This window comes from Grus americana, chromosome 6, assembly GCF_028858705.1.
Source record: "Grus americana isolate bGruAme1 chromosome 6, bGruAme1.mat, whole genome shotgun sequence".
NCBI classification, from domain to species: domain Eukaryota; kingdom Metazoa; phylum Chordata; class Aves; order Gruiformes; family Gruidae; genus Grus; species Grus americana.
The window spans coordinates 30,725,341-30,749,372 of NC_072857.1; the positions used below are offsets into that span (position 1 = coordinate 30,725,341).

At 38.7% G+C, this 24,032-nt stretch overlaps 1 protein-coding gene across 6 annotated transcripts in view; it reads right to left on the minus strand.

The window, feature by feature from the left end:
* Positions 1-24,032, minus strand: part of SPATS2L (spermatogenesis associated serine rich 2 like) — a 141,264-nt gene that overhangs the window by 37,421 nt on the left and 79,811 nt on the right. For all 6 annotated transcript variants that reach the window (XM_054829362.1, XM_054829366.1, XM_054829365.1 and 3 more), the window contains 2 exons: positions 23,311-23,383; positions 6,319-6,380 (listed from right to left, as the gene is read on the minus strand). In XM_054829362.1, the coding sequence (XP_054685337.1) occupies positions 6,319-6,357 (39 nt within the window). In that variant the 5' untranslated portion in view covers positions 6,358-6,380; positions 23,311-23,383. The remainder of the gene's footprint in view (positions 1-6,318; positions 6,381-23,310; positions 23,384-24,032) is intronic.

Consider the following 24,032-nt stretch of genomic DNA (forward strand, 5'->3'; position numbering starts at 1 on the left):
CTTTCCTGACAAGTCAAGCTCAAAACGAAATACAGCCTGCCTGAAACCTGTGACAGCAGATTACCTACTCCGCACCCAGAACCAAGCTGACATTGGTGTGTATTCCTCTGAGTCCGTTAGGTTCTCTGTCAAGTTTCAAATGGCTCCCAAGCAACTGTAACAACATGGAATCAATCGCTGCCTGTTTTCTGCTCTACTCCATCTGCTCCCCCTTGGCGTCATCTCAAAGAGGATGTTTCTGGTGAATAAGTAACATATCCGGGGTTCAGAGAATTTGTTTACGTATTTCTGACACAGTGACAAATTAAACTTCTTTACTGAAAGCTCACGGCTGTTCTGAAACCCCTGAACACAGCTGTGCTAATCCCCTTGAAGTTACTACTATGGTCACTTATTCAGTTAGAAATATTCTTACTTATGCTTGGTTAGGAACACTAATGCAGATCAACCTTCACTTTATACTAAACATTAAGATCACAGATGCAGATCTAACTTCGCTTTATACTAAATATTAAGATCACAGATTTTAGGAGCTAAATTAATTTAGAAGTATGGTTATCAACAAATACACAGACATCTTCCTAATTTATTTTTACTGCATGTCAATAACAAATCTTTATTTACACATACACACCGTATATACCCACTGCAACTGAGGAGAGGTAGCAATGTAGACCACATTCAACTAGATTACACCTCCAAATTGGGGTTGACGCAAATCCTGCAAGAGCAGCAGGGAAGGAGAGCTGTCTGCAGAGCTCTGCTGGTTTCTGTAATCTAAGAATTTAGCATTAGCAGATGTCCTGGCTACATTAAGCAGGAAAATGCATTTTAAAAAGCACTTCATGGCAGAATTTAAGGTTTTGAAAACTCCTACACAAACATATTTCATAAATACAATTTGACTTTGCTGCATTAAGAGCCTATTTCCTACATCACAGACATTTTTCCAGAAGCTTTACTGAGTTCATCATGACATACTGAACAAGCATTACTAACATCCCCTGTGAGCAAAATAACAGCTTTGATAAATAAGGTCTGCACCTCTTTCCACTACATGACCTGTTTATCACACCGATACCTTCAGATCATTTATCCCGAACAAGCACAAAACAAATTCTACTTGCTGCAGTAAACTACTTTACACAATCATCATGAATTTATTGTGTCGTCCCTGTCCCCCAAATTGTTAAACTAATGAAATGGAAAACCCACACATTTCAGAAATCCTGAAAGAACATTAAAAAGTTTGGCTCAGTAAGAACTGTTAAAGCTTGAATAATGACAGCACTGGTTAGAGACCTGAATCTATAATATCTTTAGCCTAGTTAAATGGCTCAAGTGACACAACTGCATTTTGATCAACTTTGCTGGTCTTTGGACTAAGTTCATCTACTTCAACACATGGGCAAGGAACAGCTGTAAGGTCAACTTTAAGGAGACCTACTGAAATCATAGATTGGAAACTATCTGCTTTTGTAATGTATGATTTTAAATTTATACACTACTTCCACCATGAATCCTACGCTTTCGTTGCATGCTGACTATTGCTTATGAAAACCGCAGTTATGGTGTAATGTAAACAAAACTGTGAAACCCCCCCCAAAACACATCTGAATAAAGTTTCTTTCTTGCAGTTTATGGAACAAACCTGCCCATCTGCTCCTACAGCTCTGGCACTTGAAATGACAAATGAAAAAGCAAGCCTGTCAGGAGAACTTCAGCAAAACTCCACTCCTAACGGAACCCCAAGAGGAGGATTTTCATCAGAATTTTTTTGCCATTTTGCCAATTCCAGCTGACATCTCACTTGTTCAAACAAATTTAGACACACAATAATAATAAAAAAAAAAAAAAAAGATAGGCCCAACAGCAAGTCCTGATGTTTGAACAATTCCTGATATTTCTTTGGATCAAAACCAAAATCACGTGCCAGAGCTAATGGCTATCCTGGGAAGTGCCTGATATTCACTCTCCTCTTGTTAAACTAAGAGGGTGTAATTGTTGCAGGAGACAAATCACTTGTATTGCTCACTCCAATTGTTTCTTCTTTGGAGGCCTTGCCATTCTGAATCTCAGCACCTCTTCTGGTGGTGTACTAGGTTAATGCCTGAATACCTCCATTAATTTTATGGAATTATTTTGTATTTAAGCAATGAGTTTGGCCCATTTTGTCCCTTAATCCAGTGAACTTGTGTGCATATGATCTGAACTATGTATAACTCTCAGTCTCTGAAAATCCTGATACTAGAAAACAAGTCCTTAGTTATACTGTATTTTCAGGCACAGAGATGAGTATAATCAGAGGCAAGAGGGAGAATGGCACAGTGAAGGAAGACTATAGCAAGGGTCAAGGCAGAGAGAATCATCCTGAGAGAGATCCTGATGATAAACTTCTCCTTGTACTAGTTATGCAGGCACAAAACGACCCTTGCGGCTGCTGAAATGCAGAACTTGTGTTACTCCAGAAAATCTGTGGGTTATATGCATGAAAATATGGTAATCAGAACAGTCCTGGCTCCCCACAACAGTATCACAGCTGCAGGAGCCTCCGCCAACTATGGAAACTTCCATTAGCCTTCCTGACATCGCAGGCCAACATTTATGTAAACCTCTTGGGGCGGTGAGGGGGGAAGATAATATATAAAATAGAATGTTTAACCTATTGAATTTATGAACTATTTCAGCTGAAACGCCAAGAATGAATTGTACAAGTATCAGTACTACAGTAGCATTCTCATGATTCAAATTAGGAGGAGGGTCTTACACAGCCCACATGTGAACATAATGCCCAAAATGTCTGCCTCAGCTTTAAAACAGAGGCAGAGGTCTTAATTCCTTGAATAAGTAGAAGCTGATCATGGAGAGAACATGGGGAGAAGTCACCATTTAAAACAAAACAAACATTATGCCAAAACTTCATGGGCTCTGTACTACATTTTTGTCAGTAGTTCAGTTTAAGGAGAAACTTGTGTTCTACTTTCGCAGAAACTTAGAAGAATAAGTATTTGTGTGCAGATGTACAGCTCCTTTGGCTTCATCCAAGTCTTAGCAGGATCAAAGTCTTAAATATATTGTGATCTGCAAGCACTGAGGTAGAAGAAAGGGAGAACTGGGAAGAAACTCTGTTCTATTCTATTCCTTTTAACAAGGCCGGCTTATATTTGTGTTGATGAGAATGGATTTCTGGAGCTCAGCAAAAGTAATAAAATTTATAAATCTTGGGGTTTTTTTCCCAGAAATACTCCCTCCCAAAAGATGGGTAAAAGTAAATATTAATCTTACTGCTTCAATGTTGTGTAGCAGTACCGTGTCTTGCTCCGTACGTTTTCTAAGTGAGAAAGGGATTTGATTTGAACTCTCTTAACCAGGACACTGTAAATATGTTTGCTTTTCAAATGTGCAAATGAAGGTCTTATGTTTAGCAGTCTATGTGCAAATATAATTAAAGCCAACTCAGCAGGCCATATCTGTTGAACCCTTTCGTTGTATTTCTAGTGCATTACTCAGAGGGTTCTAAAACTTCAGTTGTTTTAGAGTTACTCAGTTTGTTACTGACAGAAAAAGCCACCATGCTGTAAACCAAATATGAGATGTCAAATGGAAGTTCTATGCCATGGCAATCTCATTTTAAAATAAGACAGACTTCTTCAGGTGAAATGACAAACTGAGCATGCTAGCTCCTCAGCTGATGCGTCTAGAGTTCATGAGGTTTATGCTGTTCAGTCACTAAGCCTTTATTTAGTAGGTTATTAGTCTATATTTTCCAGAATAAGAAACAGCGATTTTTGCAATAAAATGTTAATTGCAGTTAACCTAGCTTTTCACTTTGGCGTAGGGATTTAGTGGCACTAAATACTGGTGGAAAACACAGGGACAAAGAGAGGAACAATTTATAACAGAGTATTGATCCAAGTATTTTCCTGCTTTAAAATGTATAGGCTCATAAACATTTGATTTTACATATTCCCAGCAGATACCAGACTTGGAATATCAGGTATCTAATGTGAATAAAAGTCCAGTTGCAGTTCTTCATTCTTAAACTAGCAAAAGACAAATAATGATTTGTAAAATCCTGCACTTGTAAAACTGACCATATTAATAAAAAATCCAAGCTACACAGTAAATAGGCAGAACTTCAATTGATTTACTGAGCTGCATTTTGTAATTTACCTTCCCACACTCTGACTCTAGGAGATAGGATTTGACGACATTACTTTCTATTGCAAAATCCATCACGCTACTCAATATTTAAAGCCTGTGCTGTTATTAAAGACTACAGAAGATACTCATCACTGAGATTCATATTGACACGCAAATCCTCAAGCACAATGAGTGATTTGGGAAGTAACAATGAATATGAGGAAAAACAACTCAAAAAGCAGGCACCTGGGCAGCGCATCAGGTAAGGAATTGCTTCCCATGAGGGGATATAAAGCAAAAAGGTCCTACATCCTTTTGAAAGCAAAGAGAGTAAGCAGTGAAAGATGGACACAGCAGTCTGAACAGGAACTCATTCCCACCTGAACTACTTAGTATAAATCGTCACTTGCTATGCTGTTTCCTCAGCAGTTTCATTCATGTATTGGTGGGCAGGTAACAGTTTGTAACTGTTCCTTCAGGAAACATCATTAGCAATGGGAAACTTGAGGAAACCTAGTTTCAGGCTCAGTAATTGTCATGGTTCATCAAATCTTTATAAGCCAAATGCGTTAAGCTATTAACTACTAAGTCATGATCAGTTCTGCGAAATACATTACCTGACTAAAAAGTTCATTATTTGTGAACTCAGAAGCAAAACAGCAAGTTAACTAAAAATCTGACTACTGATCTCTAGTTCAAGGCTATTTCTTTTCTCTGTCATGCTGTAGTGTGTTGTATTACATCTTTGTTATCTATCACTTCTTGGGACTTTTCTGGATTGGAAAGGCAAATTTACAGTATCTTGCACTCATTCCTCATGCCACATGATTTTTACTTTGTTATCGGTCCACCTAATTACAAAACTGAAGTTCTGAATTGCAAAACTGAAGTTAAGCAAATCTTTTTTCTGCTGAATATTTTTTCTATCAGCTCAGGAAAAGAGATAATCCAAGGAATCATATACAATTTTTTTTTCCTTTCCATTGATAGACGTAGAGAGAAGAGAATATTTCACATGCCTGCTGCCCTGCAGGATGTGCTATGTGCCACAGGCAGGTCTTATGATACAGTGAAAGATGACTACATTTCTTAGTTTCACGTTGCCCTCACTGTTCTATATTTCCTTGATATTTAGTCAGTCTTGATCTTTTCTCCTAGTGCATCTTTCATGAAGCAAATGGGCCTAATGAACTTTGCACTGATACCTGGACAAACTTGGGCTCACTGACAGAACTGGATTCTGGCCTTTAACATTTATCACACTGCCTTAAAATCTGTATCAGAGAGCCCCACTGGGCTTAATAAAGCTGTAAATCAAGGAACCCATTAGCCTTTTCTGAACTTCCTAAATGCAAAGCTCCTTCTCTCTTCCCAAACATGAACTAGAAAAAAACCTGATTTTATAAGAAAGTATGATTCAGGAAAATTCTCAAAATCTTGGCTTCTTTTAAAATACAACCCTATCACATTATATTCCTACAGTCTTCCCACTTCTCTCTCTTCTTTTTTCCTATTCTTTGACAAAGGTCCTGGTTTCCTATTTATGGTGATAGGGAGTATTTATGGGTTAAATTGCTTCTTCACAATCTACCTCCTGGGAGTTACAAAAGATCTCCTGACCTACCTCATATTTGTATACTAATTAGCTTTAGGTCCTTTACTGCTCCTAAAAGGGTGGTGAGGCTGTATAGCACTAGCCAGGATATGGAGAGGACATACCCAAGCACCTAGAACGCTGTTAAAAGCAGAGCTACTTACACAGGAAAAAAAAAATTATACTCTTTTCATGCCCTGTAATTTTAGAAATTGCCCTTAAGTATTACAGGTATAACATTTTTGGCCAGAAAAAATATTTTCTAAAGGGTATGTTTCTTCAAAGGTTGTATTTCGTGCAGCAACCATCACAAAGTGCTATTCTCCACAGCATCAGCACGCACAGAAATCACAAAGGAATAAGAGAAGTCTGTCTGACAAATCTTCGTCTCTTTGCAGAAAAGCAAAAGGGTTTCTCACCAAACAAGATTAATATACTAATCCTATCAATATCTGCTTGTGTACTTAACTTTATGCACAGTCAATGCATATTAAAGTATGTGAACAGTGTTTGTAGGAGCAGGGATGAAATATGCATGCAAATGTCAGTATGGTTTATGCTGTACTGTTACTTGAACTTACCTTTTCCTTGATATTTACAGGAGAATTGATTTCTGCCATCTCTCTTCAGGTGAGACTATTATCTGTGAAAGGAGAAAAAACAACACAAAACTAAAGATTCATTTGGAGGTTTTAATCCCAACCTGTCAAAGCTACACTTACGAAGACTAATTGCGTGTGCTTACCTATAAGCGTTAGAGAAACATGAGAACACTTCATGACCTGCACAGCAGTGCTCAATATTGCCAAAAAACAAAGCTAGTCCAAATTTCATACTTTCCCCAGATTAGCTCTGCAAAAATATTTAAAAAATGCCTCACAGTTATGAATCTGGATAAAAGGGGTATCATGCTTCTCCCAGCCATATCTTTTGGACCCTATTCCTTATTATTTGATACCTTTGAGGCTTTAAAGAGGAGGAATACCTTAGATGAACTCAAAAGCTCCTGTTTTGTCATTCACCGGCAACCTCAATTTCTGCCAGAAAATTTGTCTGAAGATCCTGTCTTAAAATACAGTTAAATGTGCCAGGAGGTTAGGCTGACAAGTGCTGCATGGCTGGGGTTTTTTTTCTGGTTTTTTTGTTTGGTTGGTTTTGGGTTTTTTGTTCAAAACAACTTCAGAGGTTTTATCCACACATCTTCTATTGAAACTAACAGGGTCTGTACAGTTAAGTCTCCAAGCCTGCTCTGAAAACTTGGGCACATGAATGGAATTTGCATGTGATTAAGGAACCCTGCGATATGCTTTCTATTTCCAGTTATGTGGCTGCGTGAGAGACACCATACCACATGATGAAGAGTTAACATAGGGAAGGGAGTCCAGTTGCCTAATCCTGCTTCCATCCAAACCAACTGCCTTAGACATCAATAAGGAACAGGCTTGATCCTTCACATTTTAAAATTGTCACATACAAAGAATTACAGCAAAGACTAAGTCAAAAAGGAACAGAAGCTTGGTTTCGTCACCAAATTTATCTTTATTGTACACTGATAAGAAGGTATAGGTGTACATAAATAAGCATGAAATCTTAGTTCTCTCCAAGTTTTTAAGTTGAAACACTTCCTCCTGAATTTGAGCCCTTTGCTATGTGGGCTGACAGAAGAGCTCCCACAATTCTTCTAAATCTCTTCTAATGCACTTAAACAATCCTCCCTTCAGTCCTGCTTTGAAACATAAAAGTTCAAACTCCAGAAACTACGTGCTTCTATTACAGTATCCACATTTAAATCTTGTTATTAATTTTTGTATGCATCTGTTTTCTAATTAAAGAAATGAGATTCAAGGAAGTGCATTTTCAAAAATAATGTGACTTTGTGGTAAATGGGAAAAAGATGATAGGAGGAAGAAAAAGGAATGAATTTTTGAGTTTTGGTCTGATGAAGAAGAAACAATGAATTAGGGAAAGCCTCAAAAATAAGGTGCCAGAAGAAAAAAGTAACCCTTTCCATTGCCTGTTATTAAAAAACATGCTGGAAATGATTAAGCTTCCTCCTGCCATCACTATTTTACTATACGACAAACAGACACTGTCTATTAAAACTCACATGCCTTATATCTGTCTTTGGTCAGTGGTTCCACTACTTTGCCAAGACACGGAGCTGAAGTCTCACTATAAGACTTCTTCCTAGCAACTGGGCCCCTCTTTCACTCTGAATGCCTTACTGTCTGCTGGTATCTCAGATCAGAAGGTTCCCCCCTCTGCCTCTCCTTAAATGAAGGATGAAAGAGCTCAAATTAGTTTCTTTGTTAAACCCACCCGATGGCTAAAAGCAGAGTTATAAAATATCTGGACAGAGCAGGCAGGAAGATCACACAGAACAGGAGCCTGGGGCAACTCCATTTCAAATATTTAGTGTGTTCCAACAACTAAAGGAAAGTGTTGAGAAATTACTGTAGTCTGTAGCATTTATATAGCATTTTTTATGTACTACTTGTCTTTTGCTGTCAGTATTTCTCATGCCAAATGGGCACAGAACATGAGATACAGGTCATCAAATTTCCCATGCAGACTGGAAAACTTAGTTCTAAAATTACTGTGTAAGTCTTCATCTCCCTTACTGCTTTTCAGAAAAGCATGCCTTCTACCTAGTGACATCAAAACCATACTGGATGGATATTATTCTCTGTTTAATAGATAATCGTGTGTTAAGGAATAGTTAAGGAATTTGACTAGTTCGCCCTTATATCTACTATTCAGCAGCTTTTGTAATGTTACATACAACTGATGCAAGCCTGCCCTCTTGCATACTAATTTAAATACACTTAATCTGATCCAACACCTTATAACAACATTAAAAAAAATTAGGGAAAAAACTGTTCTTGAGGAACCAACACACAGCACAGAAACAAGTACAATACTGATTAAAGCTAACAAACCCTTCTGGCTTTAAAAGTCTATTAATTTATAAAAACCAATACAGAAAATGGGAAAAGATCTTTGTGACCTGAAATCTTCAGGTTCTGCTTTTTCAGCATATATTTTACTAATTTTGTACCAAAACTATACATTTTAAAACTGTATCTTGTATGAAGCAAATTAGTCCCAATAATTGTACTTTGTGTAAGTCCCACACCTCTCCATTTATGTTGCTTCAAAGATACTAGCTAATTTTTCAAATTTAAATTCAATATGCTGATTAAACCCTACTACCGCACTTAGCCAAATTTACTCTTCGTAGCAATACTCTGACTCAGTTTAAAACTAGACATAAAAACTCCATACAACACCTTGCCACATTTGACTTTTGCTGTACGCTCCAGGTATTACTATGATTACAGTCTTCCACTGATGTATGTGGTGCTGATTCAGCTAGCTTGCAACTGCAAGCTGTTTCAAGAAGATTTGGCAAGCCACAGAAAACATATCCCTGGTTTCTCTCTTTCTCCCTTTTTCCCCCCTCTCCCTTTTTAAGATCAAGAACTAAGAGCACACCAGCTTTTACAAATGGACTCATTCCTCTACACTTCAGACTCTTCATTAATATGCATATTACAGCTGTCAAAGTGAAGATGCTAAAACTAAGTTGGAGCTATTTTTCATTCACCTTCTCCAAGGACAGATAATAGAAATAACCTGCATAAAACACTTGCTCATTTATATAACTCAGGCCAGCACTGCGTGCTACATAAAATACAAATGATACATTAAAAGGAAAATGTCAGTGTAGCACTAATTTTTAAAAATATCCTTTACAGCTATACTTAATAGTTAATCAATTTAATTTTCTCATTGTAGCACAAACTGATTTATTGAATTAACTGGTATTTTTCCTCTGATGATATTTTAATCTCTGTATTGAACAATTACTGCATTTCTAATCCTGGGATAAAAGATTATAGCACATAAATAATTTTATGAACAAAATAGTCCCACTGAAGTTTAGAAGCTTTAGCTCCAGGCTTGGATCTAAATTTGAGCTGCTACACACTCACCCTGAACTATTCAGAGAAGTCTCTTTCTGCCTGAGCTGTGGAACATCAGAATACAGCCCTCAACTGAGCCCTAAAGCCAGGGGAGAACAGTGCTTTGCACGTCACTAGCAGCACACGCACAAAAACCCCACACATTTGGACAAAGATCTTTTACAGAAGATCTTCTGCCATGGCTAGGATTAAGTTAACACAAGCACGAAATTTATAATGAACAAAACAGACCGTATATTAGAGGTTGAACGTCAGCTTACATGCTTTGTCTTTCTTCACACCTCTCGCTTGTATTTGTGCTCCTGAAATGTCACTGCATGTCATACTAACAGGATTTCCATGAAAAAGGAATGAAAGAAAGAAATACTATAGAATGCCTTATATAAACAGGTCATTAATTTCCGATACCAATTTCCAAATGCGTTACCTAGAATAGGAGATTACTCTCAGTTGCTTGTTACGTCCTGACCTCAAATACTGATGGAAGGGTGTTATTTCTATACCTATTACATCCAAAAGAGACATTTTACTTTCCTTCTAAAATGAACCATTTTAATACAACAAAAAGAAAATATAGTAGAGGCACTTCAAGGGAATGTTGCAGAGAAGATAGGATTAAGTTTGGCAGAGCCTTACCTCTCTCCCCTACCAAATGAAGCAATTCCTCTACACAGGTTTAAGCTAACATGAAACTGAACTAGGGCAGCCAAGGTGCTGGTGCAAGCAGCAATGTCCAGTGGGGCAGACAGTTAGGAACATCCTGTAACCACTCCAGCAAAATATGCCAGGGCTCACCTGTTACAGACTTCAGTATGTGGCTGCTCACCCAGCCTTTACAGAAGATCCCTTTCTGTCTGTAAGCAGATCTGAAATCCCACTGCTGCTGTGTTCGACCTCCAAAGAACACCTCCCACCTTTCCACTAGTACCACCTTCAGAGGTGTTTGGCTCGCAGACACCTTCCAGCTACACAGGCCTTGGGCAACAGTTGACAAACACATTTTCTACAACACTTTGCATGGGTGGGATTGCCTGTATCTCAAGCATCAGAGAATCACAAGACCAAGTCTGTGTCCTGCCCTGACTGCAAAACCTGGCAATTACTACCTGGCACATTTAAATTTCAGACTTTGAAACAGTATTGGAAAAAGAAGAAACATGCTACCCTCCAAAAAAATGAAAAAGAATCTCCTTGCAAATAACGCAGATAGGGGAAAGGAGTTTATGAAAGCATAAATGTTGTCAGAAAGATAGGATTTGTGAAAATACCCAGGCAGTAAGCTCTATCAGAGTGGAGAAGATTGTGCGTGACAGCTGTTCCACCATTTCTGACATGCGAAGATACAACTTATCTTTGGCAATGGGGAACAGAAAATTCCCATGAAGCAGCCTAGAATAACCCAGTGTTGGAAGGGTTTTCCATCTCTAGATTTATGGATTAATAGTCTCCTACACCCCCAAAAGGACATATTTCCTCATCTGCCTACTGCAACTGTTTCCTTTTATAATGCTCCCCCTCGTACCAGCACAACAGGAATCCCAGGTCTGACTGGACCCCAACCAAGGCTTCTCAAATCCCTATCTGCTTCTGCAGTCATCTGCTGCACCTTGTACTAACCCAGTTCTTTCTTTCCCTGTGCTCATTTCTTTTAAACATCCCATGATTAACCTTTTCAAAGTTTCACTCAGCACCCCAAAAACCCCTCTGCCAGGTTCTTTTGCAGTGCTCTCCCCTTCCCTTTTACAAGTCGGGCAACCCCATGACTACAGATACTTTGGGTGACAGTACAGCAACAAAAGGCAGGGGATAGATACATGGCCCTACCACTGATAAGTTTATCAGCCCTACTAAGCAAGACTAGACACACTCAGTCACTGAGTAAGCTTTCACTGTTAATAGAGCAACCGGAGTTTACAATTTTGTCACTCAAATACCTTCATAAAGTAGATCAATACTAGAATGTGGATTTTTTTTTTAAATTAAGGATTATTTATTCATTTCCAAATAGGTCAGTCAAAATCCCCAGCTCCAAAAAGCTAACATGCAAGGTACAGGCAGAACAAAACAATCACAAATTTAGATTAGCCAACTTCAAAAAAATAAGACGTAAATGTTAAGTATCTAATGAGATTGTAGCAGCCTGCACTATGCTTTCATCTTCTAAACTTCTACTTCCTCTACAGAATTACATTTCATTTTGAAATGGGATTCCTATTTATCCATGTATACTATATTACCCTGTCTTGTCTGCAGACTTCCACATGCCCTAGGTAAAGACAAAACCAGCAGAATCAGATACACATGGTCTCCATTGCACATTTGATTTTGGCTTTTATTATAAGGAGATGCTACCAGAGAATTGCAGATGAAGGCTGCGATGAACACACCTTTTCTGATGCAGTTTTAAGTTAAGATTTTTGTATCAGAAAGACTGACAAAACTGCAAAAGTGTGATCCCAAAATTCAAACCTTTCAGAAAGGAATTCTTCTGGTCTTCACTCAGATTTTATTTAAATAGCAGAAGGAAAAAAACCACCTTATTAGATCAAAGGTCAAAGATTAGTGCGTATATGATTGTTAGTTACAAAAATTAGCATCCTTAGTTGTGCACAAAACCCTGCCACTTGGTTGCAAAACTACTAGAGATAGCATGAGATTTAGACGCTTGTCTTTACTATCTTGAGATTAGCAACAGGTATGATTATCTTTAGACACTAGACTACAGCAAATAGAAAAATATAATAATGAATAATTCCTCACTTCTACCCTTCCAGTTCTCTCCCCCATCCCACTGTGGGGCAGGGGAGGAGCGAGCAAGTGGCTGTATGGTGCTTAGCTGCTGGCTGTGGTTAAACAACGACATTAGGTCATTAACACCATCCTGCATCTGAGTAACAGAGATCAATTTAAAAAAAAAAAAACCTAAGAAAGTCTAGATTTTGGTACCTTCAGAATCAGCCTTTACACAGCAAATACTGTTCAAGCTTAAATACAGTCTAAGTGGCATTACATTGCAGCGAAATAAATCAAAGTGATTCTCATAGCCTCTGGCTCACAAGGGGAGAAAATTCAGAACAACTGAACCCAGACAGCTGCAAAATATATGCCTACATTTGCAATAATGATAAAAAAAGGTAGTAAATGGTAACATTTTGCTGATCTTTTCTTGCACTTCTGAGCAATTCATTAATTTTTTTAAGTGTCTGCCAAAGAATCATCATAGCATCATTAAGTTTCACTGGAAAACACATTAACTTCCCCTGTCCAGCAACCCTCTTATTGGAATAAAGTTGGTGTTCTTCTAATGACGCATACATATATTCCATAGCAATACACATTCTTACACCAGCACTCAGCTTCTGTACTTAACATACTTAGTAAACAATTATTTGCTTCCGTGCCACATGAACACTACTCCTTCCTTGGATGGCTACTTGGCTTCCATCCAAAAAAGATCTTTGATTCATTACCTCAAATTTTGCACCTGTGCATTAAAAATACACACAATACAAATATCCAGATTAATTTTGTGTGGCCTATTATGATCCATTTACAGAGTCCAGAGGAAGGCAGTCAACTACTCTAGGGTGGCAATGAGCTTAGGATGAGTGATCCTCAATCTCGTTGCATGGTGGGCAAGCGATTAAAAGTCCAGAGACCTGTAAAGTTGTCACTACTATTCACTTTCTCTTCTCTGTTGTTTGACAACCTTGTATTAAGTTGCATTTAAATTCAATCATGGTAGTTCTAATGATATCATGAATTAAAAATAAAAGATTATATCATACTACTGGCAAAAACAGAGATAAAGCTACAAGGCAGATCAATCTCCCATCCTCCATCTTTGTTTAGAAGAGATAGTAAGGATGAAGAGGTGTTCAAACTCTATGAAGTCATGAAATAGCCTACTATAGAAAATCTAATCAAGTCTTTGCTAAATACTGGATGCCAAAAGTTTAGTTAACTTGGAGTGTTCTAAGAACACATTCTAGTCAGTTCAGTAGTAGTTCAGTGGGTGGTAACTATAAATATAATAGAATGCATTACGAAATAATCATACTTTAACTAAAATAAATTTGAAAATAAAATAATATGCACAATTATTTTAAAAAATAGCATTCTAAACACTGAAAAACATCCCCAAAACACACGTAACAGTATGTTTCTTAAATAAAACCCAGAAAGTCAGATTCAAAAAATATCGCATTTCTGGGAGGGAGTCTTGTTGCACAGTACCAGGCCTTTCTACAAAAGGTATTGACACGATATAAGAGCTGCTTCCTAGCGAACAGCCAAGTGACTTAGGCACAACCTCTGAAAATTCCTCACATCCTCTTTACCATACTGATTAGTAGCCAAACATTTCTTTTCCAGCCAGAGCCTCTCTGAAGTTCCACGCCTGTTGCCATTTGAAGCAGAGTGCCAGTAATCTGAAGCCAACAGTTTCCCATCTCATTTGGTATACATATCATCATGGGTTTGAACTCTCCATCCATTTGGGTTTGTGTCCCGGTTGAGGTACATGATCTGATTCAACCTGAACAACTATCAAGGATATCACTGAAAGGATGCGAGTGGTTGAATGCATATTTAGTTCAAAACTGAGGTGACAGTGCTTCCCATTGCTCTTCTTTTCAACCCTGCAATTTATACCACTCTTTTACTTAAGAAACACTCACCAATGGCACTGAAACTCTACTCCACATTAAGAAGCTATACTGAACTACAAAAAATACTAAAATGCTGAAATAAGCCAGGAAGTCTCCCAATAATTTTTAATTTCAGAGCAGGAAGTCATCAATTCATTAAAATCAGAACTTCTGAAAGAATGAGGAATCCTGTCCTATAAATCCATCCACTAAATGTTTATTTAAACAAAATGAAACAGCTTAAATGGAAGAGACTAAAATACTCATTCCCAGTGACAAGGGAATGTCTCCAGCCTACAGATACTGAAGATCTAGCGCCTGTTCTAAACCAGCCTGTACTACACTAGAAGTATGCTTTAACCCCTGGGCCACTCTTAAGAAGAGAAAGGGAATTTATCTAAATTTTTCATCTTCCCCTCAAACTCACCTATTAGTTTCCTAAGAGAGCCAGCAAAGGCAAGAATCCCAGCACTACTCCATCAATACCACAGCTGCCAGTGGCTGCTCAGGATGAAGCAGCAACTTGCTTGGCTCCCAATGCTCTCCACTTTAGGGACTGTACCCAGGGGCTCTATATCCTCCCCACTCTCCAACAAAATCACTGCTGAGAGCCTAGAGCCTACATTCTGCTGGCTGGCATGCTAGAAGACCATCTGAAGAGCATCGCTCTGATAAACTGAAGACATTCAAAATTTCCAGGTTTACTATATGTATCTCACTAGTAGAGCTGAGCCCAGTTCAGAATAGCTGGATTTAGCTGTGGCCAGTAAAATGGTCCTCTCTGATATGCAGGAGGGAGGGATAGGGGATCTAGAAGGAAAATTTCAGACTAAGAAAACTCACTTTCCACAGCAACGCTTGCCAAAATAAACATTAGCATCTTGCTCTTCCTCAAGTGTCTGAAGGAATCTTGCCAAACATACTGAAACAGTAAAACAGTAAAATACAATCTACTCAAACTCTACATTTGCATGAACCCCCTACAAAACTTTAAAAAGTTAACTTTCAGTTATTGCAAACTAGGTATTATCTTCCACGTCATTCTTGCCAGGGGCTTCAGTCATTAAAAGTCATTTATGTTGGCTCCTGTTTCAGCTCAGAATGGCATGCCAAGAGACAGTGTCAGTAATTTGCTTCTGTGATTGCCCAGATGTGGCCTGCTGGAAGACTATGGCATGGGAATGCTAACAGAAAAGTATGTAATGTAGTAGCATACCTTGCCTAAATCACAGTGTTTTCTCTAAACAGTAAGAACAGAGGGACAAAAGTGAATGTCAGGAAGTGTTCAAATTCACACTTGTTTTAGATGTTAAGAAATAAAATTATTACAAGGAATCAAACTTCTACCAGCAGACTGGTACAGTAGTAAATTTTCATAATTGTGGAATAAATGTCAAGTTCAAATAAAGTCCTGGAGCTATTCACATTTCAGCCTTCTTTCTATCAAGTGTTCTAAGTCCACACCATCTTTTGTTCTCCCTAGGTTAGGCATCTTTGAAGAGCCAGTTTACCATTGCTAGAAGTGCAGGGCTGATTCTCAACAAATACAGGTCGAAGCAACTCCTTGGAATTCAAGGAGCTACATGGACTTTAACCAGCTGCTTGCTGGTCGCACAGGTCAGGACGGCACAGCCCCCCTGCCCCGGCTGCAGACAGAGAAGGAGCCTCTGGGCAGTGGCATTCTGAACACAGTTGCCAGAGCTGCCCTGGCCAAGCGCACAGGAAAGCAGAGCACGCATGATGATCAATTGGCAAGGTTATGGTGAGCTTGGGGAAGGGAAGAACTCTACCAGAGCTCTCAAAGAGCTCCATGAAGTAAACTGCTTTTGATGAAAACTGATAAAGCCAGATACTCAACTGGAGGCAAGACAGACCTAAAGAAGCCTTATGCAGGTAAGCCTCAGGTGACTAACATATGTTCAAAGCATACTTTATGAGTCAGTGAGGTTATGCATATGCTTGAAGGTAAGTACTTGATTTAAATGTGCCAGAGAAGTCTGAACCTTCCAAAACTGAACACTGAAATTAAATGCAGCCTTTCATTTTCTAAGACCGAGTCACCCCATACAGGTCCTTTGAAGAAGATGCAAGTTTTTCCTTGAACAGTATTTGAATTTTTTTTTAATATATATATGTACACACACACAAAATGTATGTACATAAAAACTCTAGAAAAATGCTTACAAGTTCTTCCATTAAAATGACCTGATGTATGCCCACAGTAAATAGACACAGGCCCAGCAGCGTTCCCATGTTAATAGCACCCATAGAGTCACACACTATACTGGAAGCAATACCACTGACATTTTGGTATTCTGAGACTTACAACAAATGCTAGCCTTCCTCTCCTCCCCCACCTTCCTACCGATAAGGAAAAAGCTGATTTCCTCTGTTAACAAAAGGTATTCCTGGAAACAACAACAACAGCAGCAGCATATAAATAAGTTAACCTATAATTACTTATTGTCCATACAGTCCTTCAGCCTAATTGGTATTACACATTAAAATAAGTGGCTATTACAGTATTTACTGGACTTTGAACTGCACTTTTTTAGAGAAAAAACCAAGAAACCTATTATTCTTTTCAGCTGAAACCCACACTAGCGAGGTACATCAAAACTAATTGTCAAAGTACAGTTAATCAATGCAGACTGGATACTGCCAAAAATATACAAAGGCACCTTAACCAGTCTCCACTCCCACACCCACCCCAATAGTCAGGAGACAATGCCAAAAAACTTTTCTGCTTCTGAAGGGCAACAGCATATGAAGTGTTGCCTGACATGCATGAGCTGAGGCCCTTGTTTAGTCAGGGGCTTTTAAAAAAAAAAATACAGATTTCTTAACTTGGCAAGGGCAATCCTGATAAAGCAAGCTGTTTGACTAGCCATGGAAATGAACACAACATGTGGACAACAAATGGAGTAATTTTATAAACAGAATAAAAAGAAGGTATTTTGTTCATCTGCTGAGGAACATTTTAAAGAAAATATATGTATGTTTTATTTTGAGGGTACTTTTCTCGAAGACAGGTAAGATCAGTTACACTGTACAGAACAGATACATACTCTACAGCATTTCTGAGCTCATCCAGTTTTGCCCATTCACTGGACGCAACCTTTGGCATGCCACAATCGATGAATTGATAAAATCTGTGGCACATCAGACAGACCTTTACTTTGCATCTGGCCAGAATTTCTGCAACGGAATATTTAACATAGCTTTATAGGATAAAGTAACATATTATTTGCTCCACAGAATCTAGTGTTCAAAAGAATCAAATTAAGGTCTCATTTCCAGTTACCAGCAATGCCCTACCTGTTGAAACTGTCAGCGTGCTAAAGGATACCATACCCACATTTCTTGGCAAACGTGGATACCAGCACATTTCAGATAAGTGCACAGAAAAGCACATTTTGTATGGGAACTTCAAAATTGCCCTAACCGCTAAATCTCTCTTCCCACTGCAGTTAATTAGCAACATTGCAATAACACTTACAAGCTCCTATATATTGCGTGAAGGCACTACCAAAGAAACAGTGCCAGTTAACAGAGTTATAGCACTGAGCAAGCCAAATTCTCAGCATCTCAGCTTGCTCTAACCATCCTGTAAGCAGTAAGAACTGGCAGACAATAAACTGGGCTGGCTAGGAATTTTCCAATCAAACAGGGGTTTTGTTGGGGCGGGTGGAGTTACTTCATCATAACTGAAACATTTCTCAAACATCTGCTGATCGAGGCTTCTCCAAAAAACTAAATGAATTCCCTATGAGCCAGTTATCCTTCCCCAGAGAGCCCAAATCACAGTAAAATTTGGGATAAGCAAAGTTCAGCTTATCAAGGCAGGAAGTTACTGTGGCTTGTGCAGTCACAGAAGAGCTGACCACAGTGTCTGTTGTCAAGTAAGGCCCTGTATCAGTCATGCCTTTCCTTTACTCTTCTAGAGCCGCCCCAAGTAAAGGCAAAGGTGATTCCTGAACAGCTAGTCTTTTTTTAAATGTCTGTCTATGTTTTCATGGAGCCATGCATAAAGTTATCATCTTCATTCACAAAGAGCAGTTCTGGCAGTCATTCAGATTTCTTACCGTTGACAAAACAACACAGTCAGAACTGCCACAAATTCACATCTTCAATTTAGCCACATACCAAAACATGCAGGGCTGGCTCTGCAGGCAGCAGATGTGAGCTACAACTAGATTCTGTGGTTAACAGAGCTCTATTGCTGGCATCCATAGAACCAAGGATCTTGGCTGAAGAGAGATGGCTCTATAGTTGCTCAATATTTGGATTTTCTTCTCCAACAATGAAAAAACCAAAAAACCCTCATGTATGAGAAGTAATTTAGGCAGGACGAGATTCAGCTCCACTGGCTGTCTTCCTTAAATATGCAGAGTTCCTAATAATATTGACACAGGTAGAGTTGTTCCAAGAGCTGAACTTTATCCATCATTATTTTTCCAGGGGTTCTACTCATTAACTGAGACCAGACAGTCTAGCCACCTTGCTCACAATCCGAGCACAGCAAACATGGAATGCTTTGGCTCTTTTTAAACTGCCTGATGTGTGAAGCTGGAGGAAAAATACAAGAACCCTTTCACCACTTTATCCCCACATACACCCTGCTTTTGGCCAGGGCACAAATTACTGCCTCGGTCCCCCATTCTACCACAACACACACTCCATCCTACTGCCCTCAGAGAAGGTGTTTGTTCCTCTGCTGCTGAGGATAAAAGATATCCACAATTCTTCCAACCTGCTCTGAGTGCATGGTTCATAGAGAGAACAAAAATACAAACTATCACTGGCAAAGAAAAACTACTTGCTCTGATCGTGAAACTTTATAGCATGAACCATTTCAGACCATACCGGAGGGGGACAATTCTGTCCTGCCTTCACTGTAGGCTGCTTTTTTATTAATGTGTTCACTCTTTCCCATCATTCAAGGAAACCTTCATTCAAAACAGTGCTTCAGTATTGAAAAGCCATGAGAAATTGCATAACACCTTTTAAGAAGACACTGGAGTTTCAGTTTCACTGTGCTTACCATGTGACCAACCAAATCCCATAATGTCATTTCTCTCCTGGAATTGGACAGCATCGACTGACAAATCCAGTAAGAGATTTGAATACGGTCACCTCAAACTCTTACATCCAAACCAGTCACACTGCTATACATTCACCAAAGTCTTTGCGATGCTTTTCACCACCAGGAACAAATGCTTATCCATCTTAGTATTAACAGAAGTGGAATAAAGAAGGACCAGCGGAAACAACAGAGCAGTCCAAACATTCTAAAAATAAAGAATCTCTTCAAGAACTCAAGAGTCTCCTTTAACCTTGATGATTTCCTCAGAAAATTCTGTGAAAGCTCAACCTGCTTTCAGTTTCAGACTTTGATATTGATCAAAGTCATCAGTGAAATCCAATCTGAATTACTTCTTGAGCTCTTTGTGTCACTTAGCTGCCAGTTATTTTTCATTGACAGCAGCGTACATGATAAAAACGAAGTGTTGCATGGAAGAACAGGGACACTGACAGTAAAGTGATTCACTAATTTTTTTTTTTTCAGAAGTGAACCAAGATTTCATTCCTACTTCAGATTTTTTCAATTTCCTAGTATAATCACATAATTCTAATTCTTGATGTTTTAATTTTAAAAGCATTTTCTCTGTCTAGTCTCATGATAAATGCAAATAATTCCATCTCAGAAAACTTGTAGAGTTGATTATTTTAAAGGCACAAAATTACATATTTAACAAGACAGTAACACGATGCATTCTATAGGTAATTACAAAACTACCCATTTCTGAGATAATTTGCCCAGTGTGAACATCAGATCTTTCTTCAGAATTGTTCTTGCAGGACAGAGTCAGCTTGAATGTGCGGCCCCTATTCAGAAAAGCACTTAAGTGCTACTGAATTCCATAAACTTGAACAATTGTTTTGAGATATTTTTCAGAGAAAAATGAACTTCAGCACATACTTAGGGTCTTTTCGAACTGTTTTAGAAGTGCCCATGATACTAATGAAAACATCACATCTGCACATGCAAGAAAACATTTTTAAACAAGAAAACTCTGTTCCTAAGATCTTGCAATAGTACTTTGTTCTTTTGATAATGCTTTTTTCAGTACTACATTAAAAAGTAAGCAAGCATACTGAGCCTGACTGGGATGGAGTTAACTTTCTTCATAGCAGCCCATATGGTGCTGTGTTTCGGATCTGTGGCTACAAGAGCACTGATAACACACCAGTGTTTTGGCTGTTGCCGAGCTGCGCGTGCACAGTGTCAAGGTCTTCTCCGTTTCCCACTACAGCCCACAGCCAGCAGGCTGAGGGTGGACAAGTGGCTGGGAGGGGACACAGCTGGGACAGCTGACCCAGACCAGCCAAAGGGATACCATGTGTCCTCATGCTCAGCCATAAAAAAAAAAAAACAAACCCTAGAGTAGAGGAAGAAAAAGATGGGGGTTTTCATTTCCAAAGCAGCTGTTTAGAGTCTGGCTGGGTATCAGTCTGCCTATGGGAGATGGCATGCCACCTCCTTTGCTTCGCTTGTTTTCCCCCCCAACCCTGCCTTTTCTTCATCTATTAAAAACTGTTTTTATGTCGACTCAAGAGTTTTCTTGATTTTGTTGTTCTTATTTTCTCCCCCTGTACCACTGTGGAGAGCTGGTGAGTGGTGTGAGTGAGCAGCTGTGCGGGTGCTTGGCTGCTGGCCAGGGTAAACCCACCACAGTGAATCATACAGAAAACCCATTCCAGACTGGTGTACTATATTCTCTTAGATTCCAGCATAGAACTTGCCCCAGTATTCAATATCTACAATATTCTATTTCTGTAGATATTTGTATGGCACTTTACATCCTAATATCTGAGCTGAGTGTAATCCTCAGCACAACTCTACAGTCTGGGGAAGCATTTATTATTATCATTTTACTGACAGGTAGAGAGGTGGAGAAAGACTATAGGAAAATATTTTCAGAGTTGATTAAAAATTTTAGCCTCGTTTCCAGTAAGAACATTAACACACAAGACATCTTTTAATAGCAACCTGAAGATTTCTCAGAGTTGGAAAACCAGCCCTTTACAAGTCTGAGAGTTTTATTGACCTCCCTACTACTGTCCCTCCAAGTACATGATCTGGTTCACAAATTTGGACCTTCACTAAAAAGCCAGCAACAATTTCCCTATTTTCAGAGCCACAAGACATTATTCTGATGTGAAAGACCAAATATAGCTAAAAAACTACCATCTTTTCACTGAAATCACTGAACACCAGTACTGCTCTTCTGAGAAAACCCTGTGCTGTGTAACATTGCTGACAAGGGTGGAGATGCTTCCAAGGTATCTTGCTCTCTAGGCAGGCCATCTGGTCTGACACTTCAAGGTCTGGTCAGGAATTGACCTAATGATTCACTTAGTTGTACTAAATAGAGCTTGTAGCCAGACAAGCAATATTTCATCATGTACCTGGCCACACTTGGGACCAGCAGATGGGTAAGAACCACTTTAGACATCCATATCTTTTTTTCTTCTTTCCTTTGAGGAAGTCACATAGCTCACCCCTACTGAGTTTAGCATGCTAAACTATTAACTAACAGATCGATTCTGTTCATCCACTCCCTGTAAACCTTCCACCACCAAAAGATTTGGAATTTTGCCATGTAACAAGTCTGTAAAAAAAAGTTTCAAGCAAAAAAGGAAATCCTTAAGAAACAGTGTACCTGCTCCCCACCAAAGAAACAGAGTGTGTGCAGTGAACAACATGCACAAATGAGTCCTCCTTCTGCCTATTTATTACAATGTCTGAGCATTTCACAAACCTCAATACATTATTTATCAGTCTGACATTCATGCTCAAGTGCAGGAGTATTTTTATCTCATTTTACAGATAGAAAATTGAAGTATTAAGTGATTCACTGAAGATCTCTCAGGAAGCTATTCATAAGGAACACAATCCAGATGTCCTCAGCTGTAAGTAAAGTGGAAGACCTTAAAGCCATTTGAAAAAATGGTCATCGACATTAGAATTACACAGAATGATGAGGTCATTAGCCCACTTGTTAGACTCAGGCCTGGAACAGACTGAGCTTATGCTTTTGTAACAAAAAGAATTACTTCATATGTTTAAACAAATATTTTCTTCAAAATAAGTGACAAAAACCATTGGGTTCAGCCCACCTCTGAACTGAGGCAATTGCAGAGACCCCATTTCTCAGTTTTGTAGTCTATAGGTTTATCTATTAATTTCTTTTTATTACTATGAAGCTGCCCTTTCCTACCATCCTCTGAACATCACCTTGGACTATACTTAATGTGAGATGATTTCAGAATATCAGTTCAGCAGAACTTTCAGTTACAAACCATGATAAATCTTCACAGTGGTTTGAAGAATTAAAAAAAAGGATGACGAGAAGCACTAGGACAATATAGTATGAGCTGATCAACTTAATGACACAGAGAAAGAAGATGAAATAAATTTATCTAGAGTGGTAAAAAGATAGACTCTGCAGAAAAAACAGGAACCAAAGCAGCTTCTGAGATGTTCAAATAGGCTGCACTGCCCTGGTGAAAGAAGCCCCTAAAGTTCCTTGCTTTTTGTTCCCGCACCAATAGACCTATAAATAAAGTACCTTCCTATTTGTTATCCATCACACACATGCACAATGTGAAAGCAGGCACGCTTACCCATTAATCTGTGTCTTTTTACAAAGATGCTACATAGTAAGGAATTTAGAAAGCACCATTTTACTAATTGTTGCTTTTTTTTTTTTCCCCTGCGATCACTGTGGCACATGGCATTATTATCAGCTTTAGCAGGACAGCTCGAGAAACCTGATGAACTCAGTTGTAAAGTATAGGTTAAAAGCATGACCTACAAGTTTCTGAACTTACCCAGTCACAATGATTAGCAAAGATATAAAAGGTATCTTACCACTGTGAATGACTTCAGTTTCTGGTTTTATTTTTCTGTCTTCTCCAACAGACTGTATCTCCTGCAAAAACAGCTGGAAGTTAAAAAGAAAGTAATTAGTTAGTTTACCTTTGATTCACTTTACTGCTCTCTCCTCATAGGAGACTTTTTGTGGAAAAATATCCCTCATCCCCTTACTGCTCTGGTCAACATATGGGAGTGCTGATAGATGCCCTTACCAGTTTTTATAGGTCTTATCTTCACTGCCGTGCAAGCTTAGGCAATTACCTAAGTCTTGTTGTTAGCCCCATTCCTGACCACACACACAATTCTGACAGCTAAAACAAACCCAGTTTTAAAACTAACTCATATTTTAAACTAAAACTAGCCAGCACATTGGGATGTGCAGAAAGATAAACCTTAAGCAATATGACCCATTCTATCCATTAATGCAAGAGGGTTTTAGGTGCAAGTTACAGTAACTCACCAGTTACTAACCAAATCTCTCCGAGCAGCACCAATGCAGTTTCAGTGTGGTCATTCTCCAATAAGCAACATTATTATCTCAAAAATACTAACTCAGCTGAAACAAAGGGTGACACCAGCACTTTGCCCACAGTACAAGGCATTTGTTGATTTGCATATAAGTTTCAGAGGAATTCTCCCCAAAGTTAAAAACATACAACCACATGGACAGTTGAGTGTCTGTCTACGTCCATTCACAGATGAACGGAAACTTATTT